The sequence below is a fragment of the Eschscholzia californica genome, unplaced genomic scaffold, assembly GCF_041429995.1.
Source record: "Eschscholzia californica isolate CP2 unplaced genomic scaffold, dmEscCali1.0.p SCAF_1, whole genome shotgun sequence".
Taxonomy (NCBI): domain Eukaryota; kingdom Viridiplantae; phylum Streptophyta; class Magnoliopsida; order Ranunculales; family Papaveraceae; genus Eschscholzia; species Eschscholzia californica.
In genome coordinates this window covers 8,666,545-8,678,911 of record NW_028238198.1, presented here as the reverse complement: position 1 = coordinate 8,678,911, position 12,367 = coordinate 8,666,545, and the positions used below count along the sequence as shown (strand labels likewise).

The following is a 12,367-nucleotide window of genomic DNA, read 5'->3' as shown; positions in this document are numbered from 1 at the left end:
TTGCATAAAGTGTAAGATCATTCTTGCACGAATTATTATAATTGGCAAGTGTGATTTATTGAGTTGGAAGTAGGAAATCAAACCTATAGGTTTTCATTATATGGTATAACACACGTATAACGTGAAGATCTATGATTACTAAATCGAGTACAAAATATTACTCCTCAATATACTCTTGGAGTTCACCTAAAAATTTCATTTAGAAGTTAATGTGTCATTTGAGAATTATAAATTGTGCCATCACTATGTTGCCTGAGATAGTGATTAATTATAACAAGTTGCAGCATTTCCCATTTTTTTTTACATTTTATTCTACTGGAGGTCCACTCGACAAATTTTCTAACTTTTCCCTTTGACCATCCCTAATATGACAAACGATCACATTTTTTTTTTACCTTAAACCATCATCCCTAATATGTTGAACAATCATTTCAGAAAACTCTCCCTGTCGTTTTCTTTTACATCTTATCCAATTCACCCTACTCTTTTACAAATAAAATATCAAAGAGAAATTACTAATACCAATATGACACACTTTGCTCGCATTATAGTCAGAGGCACGGCATTGTGATTAGTTGGAGTGACGAGCGCATGTATATTTCTCCACAAAGTTCAAGTCTTACTGTCTTTATCGTTGTAAAAAGAAAATATTAGGACGATAAGTGAGCTAAAATTGCTCTTACATACCAATCTACTAAACTCTTCTTTTCAGCTAAAATTTTATCCTAGAAGAACGGTGACAACAAGAGTAGGGAAAAAAATACACGTGTAATAAATCGCTACACTAATGGACATGAAACAACCGGTGAGAAGACAAACCTTATAGGCAGGGCCGCAGGTGTACGTAATTTTTGTAATAGAGTGAGGTAATTTAGATATTTTACCTGTCGTAAATATTGTTTTTCCAAGAACTGGGGACGGGAGGGAAAGAAAGGGAAAATTTCAACACCAGCAAGGAGGGGAGAGTGGGTGAGCAACTAGCCTATAGGGTTTATCTTTAATCTCCACTTTTTCTCTCTGACTCCCAAGGATTTTCGATGACAGTGGTAAGGGTTTGAATAAGATTCAATCTTAACAACAAGTAGCCAGAGCTGCCAATCAAGTATTTAGCAACTAGGGTTTTTCTTACATCTTCACTTTCCCTCTCAAGGATTCGGTTGAAATTTCTGGTGAGTTATCGATAATTGATTTAATTCTAACGATTTTAATGTGTAAATTGACGAGTCTCTTTGAAAATTGGGAGATGATTTAAGTTGTAGTCCAACTGTGTGATGAAATTCCTCTTTTTAAGTTTTTGTTTGGTTTTGTTTACATACCAGTTTTATATTTTTAATCAATTGATGATTATGATTTGTGAACTACTAAAGTATATCCCGTGCCTTGTATTAATCAAATATGACGAAATTCTATAATATTGTTTTAGGACCTCTCTCCACACATGTCACCCGACTTCCATATTTACTGTTGTTATATTCGGATGAGGTAATTTCTAGAAAGGTCAAAATAATATTGAAAATGAGTAGAAAAACACAAAACATTTGAAAATTATTATTCAGGTCAAAAAGTGTCCAGTTACTAAAATACCCTTTTTTGTCATTTTGTGTAAATAAATTCTTTTATTTTACTTTAAAGTTTAAATCGATATAACTTTTGTTTGAGATGTCGGATTTCAATAAAAATTATATATTTAGAAATGATTTTTCATTAGCTTTCTAACAAGATCCACTTTCAATATTTTTTTTCGAAAAAAAAAACTCAGAAAAAAACGGCGTTTTTTTCCTTTACGTTTTTCTGCAAACGTGTTTGCAAAAATCTGCTGTGCAAACGTGTTTGCAAAAATCTGTTGTGCAAACGTGTTTGCAAAAATCTGTTGTGCAAACGTAACGTGTTTGCAAAAATCTGTTGTGCAAACGTAACGTGTTTGCAAAAATTTGCTCTGCAAACGTGTTTGCAACAATCTGTTCTGCAAACCGATGTACAAGAAGACATTTTTCACCTCATCTAAAAACTTGTATTTGATTACCTATTATTTATAAGCTTAAGCTAAAATACCATAATTAGGATTATGATATGAGGTATAAATTTCCATTAAGTATCTCACAGACTAAAACGAAAACCTTAGAATTCAAAGAAGACTAAACATGTCATGAGGAATGGTAAGTTAGAATCTGTAAAGAGGTACAACTATAAAGAAACAATAAAGGAGTTGTTCAATTACTCTATTCACCACAACCCAGAGATGAACAATTTCTGGAAAGTTGTTAGCTTTAGGTTTAATTTATACATGACAAAAAATGCAGACCAAAAAAGACTAAAAAACTAACAAAAATTTTCATATTTTCTTCTCTTTCTCTATCAATCTATGTTTCTAATACTCTTTTAACAAATCCAATAAGTAATCTCCAATGGCATAACATACACATTTGCAAGTAGAAAAGAACAAGTATATAATGTGAATCTGTGATAACATTTTACCAACACAAGAGCTTAAGATAAATAATGAAAGAAGGGCAAACCTTAGATTTGAGGTTAAGAAGATTTATGTATCTAAAACATGAAAGAGAAACAGATCCAAGATGAAATCCTAGAAATCGACATTGTGGATGAGAAAAGTAAAGCTAGAATAATAACTCATTTCAGTTCAGAACACACACTCACTTTCTCTCTCTAAAAAGATATCTTTTTTCTGGAGTGAGAGAAAGATGTAAAGGGGAAGTAAGGCTGTATAAAACAGAGACAAAAGTAGATGCGGCAGCCATTGCTGCGCGTGAATACATCTTTCCGACAACCATTAATGAGTTTTTGTAAATCTCAGATTAATAGAAATTAGAAGATGAATTTCTGAAAATTGGGAAGAAGATCCGAAGAAGAAGAAGATTCCAAGAAGAATAGAAGGATTCGAAGGAGTAGAAAGAAGAAAAATCCTGGAAAAAATTTGGATTTCTTGAGAGAGAAGTGATATCTAATGGGTAAGGGTATATTGGGAACCAAACAATTAGAAAATGACCTGAATAGTAAATATCAAAATTATTTTAAACTTGACCTATTATTACCCATAATATTTTGATAACTTGTACTTAATAGAAAAAGTTCTAGGTGTTTTTAGTTATTATCATAATATTTCAAACCCAAATAACCATTTTCTCTATTCGGATATCATAATTTTTTGATATTATTTTCTTGAGTTAATTCCTATATGGCCCCCTACTTTGTGACCAGCTTCTTTTATGGCTCCATTTTTTTCGTAAATTCAAATATGGCCCCCTATTTTCAAGTAAATGTCAATACTACCCTTCTTAATTCTAAATTTAAATCATTTAAAAAGACTTATTTCCACCTCACCCCTCTCTCTCCACCTCATCTCTCCACCTCATCTCTCTCCACCTCATCTCTCTCTACAACTCACCCCTCTCTCTCTCCAATTCACCTCTCTCTCTCTTTCCAACTCACTCCTCTCTCTCTCCAACTCACCTTCATCTTCTCCGATTAAAGTCGCCGGCCGGAAAATTTTCCGGCCGGCGACCTCCAAAAAAAAAAAAAATTTCCTCTCATCTCTCTCTAAAAACTCCGACGAAGGGGATTTCCCTTCGCCGGAGCCGTGAACAGACCGGTCTGGTCTGTTCACGGCAGACCTTTGAAGGAAGCTGAAAATAGGGAGCCATATTTGAATTTACGGAAAAAAGGGGGCCATAAAGGAAGATGGTCACAAAGTAGGGGGCCATATAGGAATTAACTCTATTTTCTTTCGTTTTCTTTTTCTGAAATTAGTTAATTGAGAGAGATTTTAATTTCTTTTTTCATTCAAAATATTTTTTTTTTTTCTTATATGTTGCCTACTGGGCATCACGGTGGGTCTTCCGTCTTCATGACAAACTGACGATTCAACTTTCTCTCTGGGTCCCAAATTCTAGATTTAACCCTCGAAAATTTCGTATTTAGGAGGAAAGTCGTCGTCTTCAACCTTTCATTATCAAAACAGCGGGAAAAGTGTTTTAGGGTTTAGAGAGAAATAATCTCCCAAATCAATCGGATTTCATTTGTACATAATAAATACTCAAAAGTGGTAAGTTATTACTGATTCTATTCTCTACTTTCTTTATGCTTACTTTTTTTTTCTTTTCCAATTTCTACTGCATAAACCCTACTTCATTTAATGAAATTATATGTTTTGGAAAGCAGAGTTTGAAAGGGGGATTATGAGTTCTTCATACATACTGAGTTTAGTATTTGCTGGTGCTATTTGGTGTTTAGCTTACGCTGCTGTTGCTGTTACTCGAGCAATTAGGTTTTTGATCGTCACTCGTTCTCCTATCATCAACTAAGTAACCTAAATCCATTTTAGAATCATGGGTTACGCTCAGTTAGTTATTGGTCCTGCTGGTAGTGGGAAGGTGATTATATTATTCTCCTTTTCCTCTCTCTTATCTTATATTCTCTTTCTGATTAGTTCTATTATCTTTTTAGGGTTTTGGGTTTGTTTTGAGATCATTTGTGAAGCTAATTCATGGTAATTTTTCTTCCTTTTTTCTATCAGTCAACATACTGCTCTAGTTTGTACAAACACTGTGAAACAGTTAGTAGAAGCATCAATATTATAAATCTCGATCCAGCGGCTGAAAATTTTGACTATCCTGTAGCTATAGGTAACCAAAGTTTCATTTAGTTTGAAGCATTTCAATGTGTAGTGTTAAGTTTCCGTTTTATCAGAATTAATGTGCTATTTTTTTCTGTTTGCAGATATAAGAGAACTTATTTCTTTGGAAGATGTTATGGAGGAGCCCGGCCTAGGTCCAAATGGCGGGCTTATTCACTGCATGGAGTATCCTTTTATTTCTCTTTCGGTATTTTTTTTCGTTGGGATATATACCCATTTTCACCTTTAATTAACTTGAGTATGATATGACTCAAGAAGTCTCGGGCACCATCGTTTGATTTGACTTGAAGTTATTGAACCACTTCGAAGCTTTATGGACTTTATTGTCCGAAAAGTTATTTTTTCGTACCCTCTTATGAGTACCTCCAAATGATGTGAGTGCACCTTTAGAAAATAGTCTCACCACAATGAACCCAAACCGGGGATTCTCTGTCACTTGATGGTCTACTACTGCTTAGAATCTGGCGTACTTTACCCATGATAACTTAGTATGCCTTGATAATGTTTATTTACCGGTATAAATAACCATGAAGTTATATATTTGTTGTTTCAATTGAATTCCCTCAACTTCTACGCTCAGGTGCCTTGAAGATAATTTACATAATTGGTTTGATGAAGAATTAGAAAATTTCTTGGACGACGACTACTTTGTTTTCGACTGCCCAGGTACTTTTGGTTCCTTGTGACGTTTCTAATGATTGAATGAAACACAAACCCATTTCAAATTTTATTTGTACATTTTAAAAGTGTCCTTTTCTATAGTAAATACCGTTGGCAGATCCATTTTATGTATAGCCGTATAAGACATGATTTTTTGTTAACAGAATGATGTTTAGAGCTAGTTTATCTACTGAGACTAGGAAAGGAGATATGATGGTATTATTCTTTGTTTTGGTTTTATGATGCGACAATTTAATGCGTCGGAACTCCGAAGGGGGATAGAGAGATAAAGTCACTGGTCTAGAAAATGCTTTTACTTCAAAGAGCCTGAATAGAAGTTCTCTTTGAAACAAGTATTAATATTGAAGTTAGTTATATATGGAAACATTATTTTGCCTACCTCGGTTATTTCTGCATATTATATAATCTGCTGCTAAATTTGCTTCAAATGGAAGTAATTTTCTTCTTGTGTAGTTTTTTGCATACAATAAAGTCTAACATCATTCTTCTAATGACCTAAAGGTCAGATAGAACTCTTTTCGCACGTCCCAGTGCTTCGGAACATTGTGGAACATTTGAAACGCAAGAATTTTAACATTTGTGTTGTGTACTTGCTTGATTCACAGGTTTGTCCTAGTCATCTATTTTACTCTTCACATATTCTTATCTAATATATCTATTGTTTAAATTAGACGTTTATTAATTCTCAACTTTTGTAATGTTTATTTATCAGTTCATGACTGACGTGACCAAATTTATAAGTGGTTGCATGGCATCACTTTCTGCAATGGTTCAGTTTGAGCTACCACTTGTTAATATTCTTTCCAAGATGGATCTTGTGAAAAACAAAAAGGGTATTGAAGAGTGAGTTCACTGATTGTACTACTGCTCCATATTTCCTCTGCCATTTTCGGTTGAGTAATGTACCAACAAATGTTTTTTGTTCATTTTATTTGCAGTTATCTAGATCCAGAACCAGAAGTATTATTGTCGGAGCTGAATCAACGCATGTCACCTCAATTTCAAAAGCTAAATAAAGCTTTGATTGAACTGGTAAGTGGTATTGAATTATGGAACTTGTATATATTCTACACTTCTTTGGCAATGGTTACATATTATCATTTGTATTGTCGACAAATGAAAAGGAGTAGTAGCTAGGGTACTGCACTTAAGTTTTCAGGAGTGGGTCGACTAACCCATTCAAATATGTTTATGGTTTTTTCTTTCAGTCTTATGTACTCCTGAGAAAAGATGGTATCACTTTGTCTTGTCTGTTTAGTTTTCTTCGTTTACTAATTGCCCTGAATACATTAGGTGAATGAGAACAGAATAGTGAGCTTTATGCCTCTTGACTTGAGGAAGGAGACTAGGTAATCTCTCTCTCTCTCTCATAGATTGTAGTGGTCATTCTTTCTGATATCTTTGTTGCGGCTATGGAGTTGTAGTGACTCAGTATTTGCATTTTTATATCATTTCAGTATAAGAAATGTGCTGTCTGAAATTGACAACTGCATTCAGTATGGAGAAGATGCAGATGTTAAGATCAAGGACTTCGATGAAGAAGAAGAAGATGATGATTTCTGATTCCAACTTTACCACCACTATGACTTCTCTTGTATATTACAAATTATCTGTACTTCTGGTTACAAATGCTGTTTAACAAATGATTCTTGAACATTTTTGCCTCTAAACCCTAACTGGAACCTTATGCTCTACTATATATACTTCGCATTTTGGTACATTTGGTATTTGAACCAACCAAACTTCATGTCCTCTTGTTAGCACTGTGGTCGATATAACAAATTTTATATTTGGGAATGGTAAAAAAACAATGTGATGCTCTACCTGAAAAAGCAGTTTCAAATCTGCCGGAAGCCAACACCCATATTCGGCCCAAGCCAGCCATCTTTGTCGGATTTTGGCCTACTATTTTGGTACAGTGATTAGGAAATCATTTTGAATAAAACTTCGATTAAGTTGATATTTGTGACTGACTCACTTCAAAGGGAATGGAAATGACTATAGGTAAAAATTGATGTTCATTACAAATTGTTATCTTGTTCATTGAGCTTTAGATTTGGCATTACCAATCTTCATCCTTTTAGAAAGCATTCTTTTAATCTTTCTGTTTCTTTCTCTTTCCTTTGCCCTTACTTTCAAAATCACTTCTTCTCTATCTGAAATAGCAAACAAGATTTTTTACACTTATTAGCTACATCCATTAACTCACTTTCTGTTCCATCTCTTAATCTTTATTCTTAAATTGAAGCAGAAGTCAAAAAAGTAGTTTGTAGAAAAGTAAGAGCCGGAAAAGATGTTTTTCTAAGTCAATTCACCTCCAAATGAAAACCAAAGGATGACAAAATGCTATTTGGCCTGAAAATAGGGGCACGACCTCAATGTGAAAGTTGGTGCCGTCGGTTCTCGTTGGGAATAGGACGCATTAGCTTTCAGGCTGAGAATCGACCCACCCATTTTCCAGCCAAACATTTCCCTATACATGTATAAGTTGCTCAATCTAATGGCTCTGGGTATGCAACGTCTGGTCGTGTCAAGGTCTGTCCATTTTTCAATTGAAAAACACAAATGAGAGGAAATGGTGGGGTTATAGTTGGGTTGGAGTTAGGTAGTCTTTTTTTTGTTTGAAATGAAGTTAGGTGGTCTTACCAACCACAACTCCTCTAGTCATACAACAAGACCACTTCTAATCCCACCACCACCACCACCACCACCACCACCACCACCGCCGCCACATTCCGTCGTTGCAATCAACTGAACCAGCCATGTCAACCATCATCACCTGCAAAGGTAACAATTTTTCGTTTACTTCTCCAATTCATCACTTTCCCTTTTCTTTCTTTTACATTTCATAATTCCTCATTAACTTCATTTCATCTCTCTCTCTCTCGAACTCTTTCTCTCTCTAATATAGCTGCGGTTGCATGGGGAAGGGGGGAAGCTCTGGTAATAGAGGATGTGGAAGTCGATCCACCACAACCCATGGAAATCCGTATAAAAGTCGTATGCACGTCCCTCTGCCGGAGTGATGTCACTCAATGGGAATCTGAGGTATTTTCTTCTTTCCCACAATTTTGTTCCCTATAAATTCATAATTTTCAGACTCTACCCATTATTCAACTCAAATTCATTTTTACTGTAATCCTTAATTCAAATTGTGGGGTTTAGCATTTCTATTTTATTGTTGATTGAAAATATCATTCTCTTTAAACTTAGAAATGATTTAGTAAAATGGTGGTGGCTTGATTTTAGGAGCATTTTAGTTAGTGTTGGATTACAAAGTTGTTCTTAGAATTTTATAAACTTATTTATGGGAGGTTAAATTGCAATGAGAAAGAAAAAAAAAAGTGATGGTTTTGATTCCTCTTGAGAGGAGAGGATTACATAGTTAAATGGATAGTGACCTTCTACCTCGGAAACGTGAATGAGCGCCCACCCACAATCACATATTCAGTGCTCCGACATGGACATGATATGGGGGATGAATTCTGCTTAGGGTCGATGGTTTACCAATGCGACCATATCCACGCAATAGGGATCTAATGTACACCATTCAACTAATCTTGGTTTTGGACCAGGGGCATTTCGGGTTGAGTCTTCGATGTCCTAAATTTATCCATTTCTAATGGTTGGTTTTGGACTATCCATTTAATAAATGAGATGAAATAATGATCCATGGTGGTAATCCGAAATGGTTCGGAGTGGAAGCATGATATCTGGTAGTGCTCCCTGATCACACAGATGCGCCAAATAATGCATGTAGGAAAGAGAAAGCATATCATCAATTGGGCATGAGAGATCCTTCCTTATTTTAATTTGGGATGGAAATATTGAATAGGTAGCTCCTTTACTACTAGATGGGATTGGTTTACCTTGTTGCCATTTTCACCCTTAGACTTATAGAGTCAATAGAAAATTGCTAGGTGTAAGATCCTAGGGCATCAACCACATAATTAGACGCTGAGAGGGATTTCTTAGGAAATTTGAGATGTAACTAAGAGGTCGAGCGAGACATGGATGTGTAAATATATATATATATATATATATACACACATGCACGTATGTGATGGGAGTCGTTACTTTGTATCAGAGCCTCTCGTGGATAAAATGGTGTGTTAATTTGCTGGAAGAGTATGTAAAGGCCTATCCTTTATGGAATGATCATTGTTTCTCACATGAACTGAAAATCTGCTCTCCTTAGTCAAACCACTTGCATCATTTTTAGGTCATGTAACTCACCTGTCCTGATGTCTTTCTTTATTTTGGCAGGCACTTGCTCCCCTATTTCCTCGAATTTTCGGCCACGAGGCCTCAGGGTTTGTTATATAATCCTTATTCCTTTTGATTTTATCCTAATTTAACGTTGAGAAATGAAAACTTAGGTTCTTAGGATTCAACCTTTGAGTTTCCACTTTTAGTAGTCCGCACTATACATCCTGGTTTAAAATATCTACTAGCACTCAATGAACGTCATGATTCATGGTTCAATGACAACTTCTCTTGGATAAACTATTCATAATAATGGAATTTGGTACTAATGGTCTTTGAGACAACACGAGGTGGTTGACGAATGTGAGCATTGGATGATCTTGGTGGTGGACATATATTTGTACATGTTTGTCTAGTACACTTTACGATGTTGTTTATACGTTATTATCCAGATTATTGAGTCTTAGCAACTTGGCAGGATCGTTGAGAGCATAGGTGAAGGAGTAACCGAGTTTACGGAGGGTGATCACGTTCTTACCGTGTTTACAGGAGAATGCATGTCGTGCAAACATTGTTCCTCTGGCAAAAGTAATATGTGCCAGGTTTTGGGGATGGAAAGGACTGGTGTTATGCACAGTGATAAGAAGACTCGCTTCTCAGTAAAAGGAAAACCTATTTATCATTATTGTGCCGTTTCTAGTTTTTCCGAATATACAGTAGTTCATTCTGGATGTGCAGTTAAAATTACCCCATCTGCACCACTTGAGAAAATATGCTTGCTAAGTTGTGGAGTTGCTGCAGGTAACTCTTTCTTTCTGTTTCTTAAAATCTTCATTCGACTCAAAAGTCACATTCCTTATTGCAATTTTGAGCAGAGAAATGTTGTTCCGAAGTTAACGTACTTGAAGTTCGTGTTATTAGGTCTCGGTGCCGCATGGAATGTTGCTAATGTAACTGAAGGATCAAGTGTAGTAATTTTTGGTCTCGGAACTGTAGGCCTTTCTGTAAGTAATGAGATTAAATTATAACTTGAAAAGTTCCATTTATCGGGGATTATCATAATTTCAAAATCGTTCATATGGGTATACTTAATTAACATGAATCTTTTTCATGAATAGGTAGCACAAGGTGCTAGACTTAGAGGTGCATCTCAAATCATTGGTGTCGATATTAATCCTGAAAAGTGTGAAAAAGGTAAAACAGCCTCTTTTTTCTTTCGGTGATCTACTTGGGTAGTTTACTTCATATTCATTTGTTCTTGGAACAGGAAAGGCCTTTGGGGTAACAGAATTCATCAATCCAGCTGATTGCAGTGAACCTATTCAACAGGTACTTGACTAATCAAGCTCAATTAACACAATAGTTACGTGTTTTTGGTTTGAAACACCGTTTTACTAGTAGACGGAATGAGAGTACTGACTGAGTCTACTTTTGGGTGAAGTTAAGGATTGGGTAGGTTAGTCATAACTCTGACAAGTGAGAACAGAAATTACAACATCTGAGAAACATACCTTCAAATCCGTTTTACTTTTAAGTCATAAGATTTCATATAAGTTGTTGATGAAATAATAATTGAAAATGTGCAGGTTATTAAACGTATCACTGCTGGCGGGGCGGATTTTTCTTTTGAATGTATTGGTGATACAGGAATGGTAACCACAGCGCTACAATCGTGTTGCGATGTAATTATACTTTAAGCTAATGAACTCTCAAAACTCTATTTGGCTTATAAAAGTTTCGATAAAATTTTTGTTTTTCTCAATCGTTTTGGGTTTCTTCAGGGTTGGGGTGTCACTATTACTCTTGGTGTACCAAAAGTAAACCCCGAGATTAAAACTCACTACGGGTTACTTCTATCTGGAAAAACTTTGAAAGGATCTTTATTTGGTGGATGGAAACCTAAATCAGATCTCCCGAATCTAGTCGATAAGTATTTAAGAAAGGTAAGCTTTTACTATACTTGCCCCATTTAGAGGATGGAATCATAACCATTATAGTTGTTTCAGTTTTTGAATTTTTCATACAATATATGCAGGAAATTCAAATTGATGAGTTCGTCACGCATGATTTACCATTTGAGGATATCAACAAAGCTTTCAACCTCATGAAGGAACGGAAATGTTTGCGGTGTGTGATCCACATGCCAAAGTAAAAATATGGAGGTAGGGTTAATCTCTACACTTCTCTTACAACTTCCGATAAGTGACTCGGGGTAATGTGAATGTTGTCATGAGAGCTATACACACAAACGACATAAATGGAGTCTAAGCGAATAATATAGCAGTACTAGATTGATCTATGTCTACTGTAAGGATATTTCTAGTTTGATGTTTTTAACCATAACCTGAGCGTGCTAATCTATTCTTATCATCTACACCAACATGATTTTTGGAGTTTGGGGGTGAGGCGTATTGTATTTTCGGGTTACAGATGTTGTAAACTTGTAATTTGTTTGTGGTATGAAATTTGTGATACTTAAGTTCGTATAATGATATTTCCCGTGTGCAAGTTTGAGAGAAATCTGAGATGTTATGTTCATTCTGCACATTTAACCTCGTCAATTTGGCATTCCCTAGCTTACTCTGCTCATAATAATTCTGGATAGTTTCATTCCCTAGCTTACTCGGCTAAGAATAAGTGATTGTTTAGCATTTACGGATGACAAATGGTTTTTAACTTTAAGAACTGAAAAGACGTAAGTCGATTTTTATGGAAGATTCCTGTATTAAATATGTGAAATAGAAAACCCTGAGGTTGGGTTTCGACACTGACAGCAATTTTTTTTAGCATACAAGAAGTAACATTATAGTACATAACCAAGTGACA

At 35.3% G+C, this 12,367-nt stretch overlaps 2 protein-coding genes across 4 annotated transcripts; both read left to right on the top strand.

Annotated features, from left to right (window-relative positions):
- The first annotated feature begins 3,861 nt into the window (after window positions 1–3,861).
- On the top strand, window positions 3,862–7,053 carry LOC147563860 (GPN-loop GTPase 3-like). 2 transcript variants are annotated; one of them, XM_086641363.1, is made up of 10 exons: window positions 3,862–4,063; window positions 4,180–4,391; window positions 4,535–4,643; window positions 4,738–4,819; window positions 5,235–5,320; window positions 5,837–5,940; window positions 6,048–6,178; window positions 6,274–6,367; window positions 6,629–6,684; window positions 6,793–7,053. In XM_086641363.1, exons 2-10 carry the CDS (start codon window positions 4,347–4,349, stop codon window positions 6,896–6,898), a joined length of 813 nt encoding a protein of 270 aa, XP_086497489.1. In that variant the 5' UTR covers window positions 3,862–4,063; window positions 4,180–4,346; the 3' UTR covers window positions 6,899–7,053. The 2 variants fall into 2 exon arrangements, with proteins under 2 accessions (XP_086497489.1, XP_086497492.1); XM_086641366.1 differs by having other exon boundaries at window positions 3,916–4,063; window positions 4,252–4,391.
- Window positions 7,054–7,687: 634 nt separating this feature from the next.
- On the top strand, window positions 7,688–12,061 carry LOC147563859 (GroES-like zinc-binding dehydrogenase family protein). Of its 2 annotated transcripts, XR_015225467.1 has the most exons (11): window positions 7,915–8,122; window positions 8,247–8,383; window positions 9,602–9,648; window positions 10,020–10,342; window positions 10,463–10,545; window positions 10,660–10,735; window positions 10,809–10,870; window positions 11,128–11,223; window positions 11,323–11,484; window positions 11,577–11,809; window positions 11,854–12,061. XR_015225467.1 is itself a non-coding variant. In XM_086641351.1 (10 exons), the coding sequence occupies exons 1-10, from the start codon at window positions 8,098–8,100 to the stop codon at window positions 11,691–11,693; spliced, it is 1,128 nt and encodes a 375-aa protein (XP_086497477.1). In that variant the 5' UTR covers window positions 7,688–8,097; the 3' UTR covers window positions 11,694–12,061. The 2 variants fall into 2 exon arrangements, 1 of the variants encoding a protein (XP_086497477.1); XM_086641351.1 differs by having other exon boundaries at window positions 7,688–8,122; window positions 11,577–12,061.
- Window positions 12,062–12,367: the final 306 nt, after the last annotated feature.

What these genes read in the sequence shown, in the direction of transcription:
- LOC147563860 (XM_086641363.1), top strand. Translation starts at nt 4,347, where the DNA reads ATGGGTTACGCTCAGTTAGTTATTGGTCCTGCTGGTAGTGGGAAG. An exon ending in GGGCTTATTCACTGCATGGA is followed by an intron (nt 4,820 to 5,234) that starts GTATCCTTTTAT and finishes TTCTACGCTCAG; the next exon opens with GTGCCTTGAAGATAATTTAC. An exon ending in TGTACTTGCTTGATTCACAG is followed by an intron (nt 5,941 to 6,047) that starts GTTTGTCCTAGT and finishes TTTATTTATCAG; the next exon opens with TTCATGACTGACGTGACCAA.
- LOC147563859 (XM_086641351.1), top strand. Translation starts at nt 8,098, where the DNA reads ATGTCAACCATCATCACCTGCAAAG. An exon ending in AAGTTGTGGAGTTGCTGCAG is followed by an intron (nt 10,343 to 10,462) that starts GTAACTCTTTCT and finishes TCGTGTTATTAG; the next exon opens with GTCTCGGTGCCGCATGGAAT. An exon ending in GCAGTGAACCTATTCAACAG is followed by an intron (nt 10,871 to 11,127) that starts GTACTTGACTAA and finishes GAAAATGTGCAG; the next exon opens with GTTATTAAACGTATCACTGC.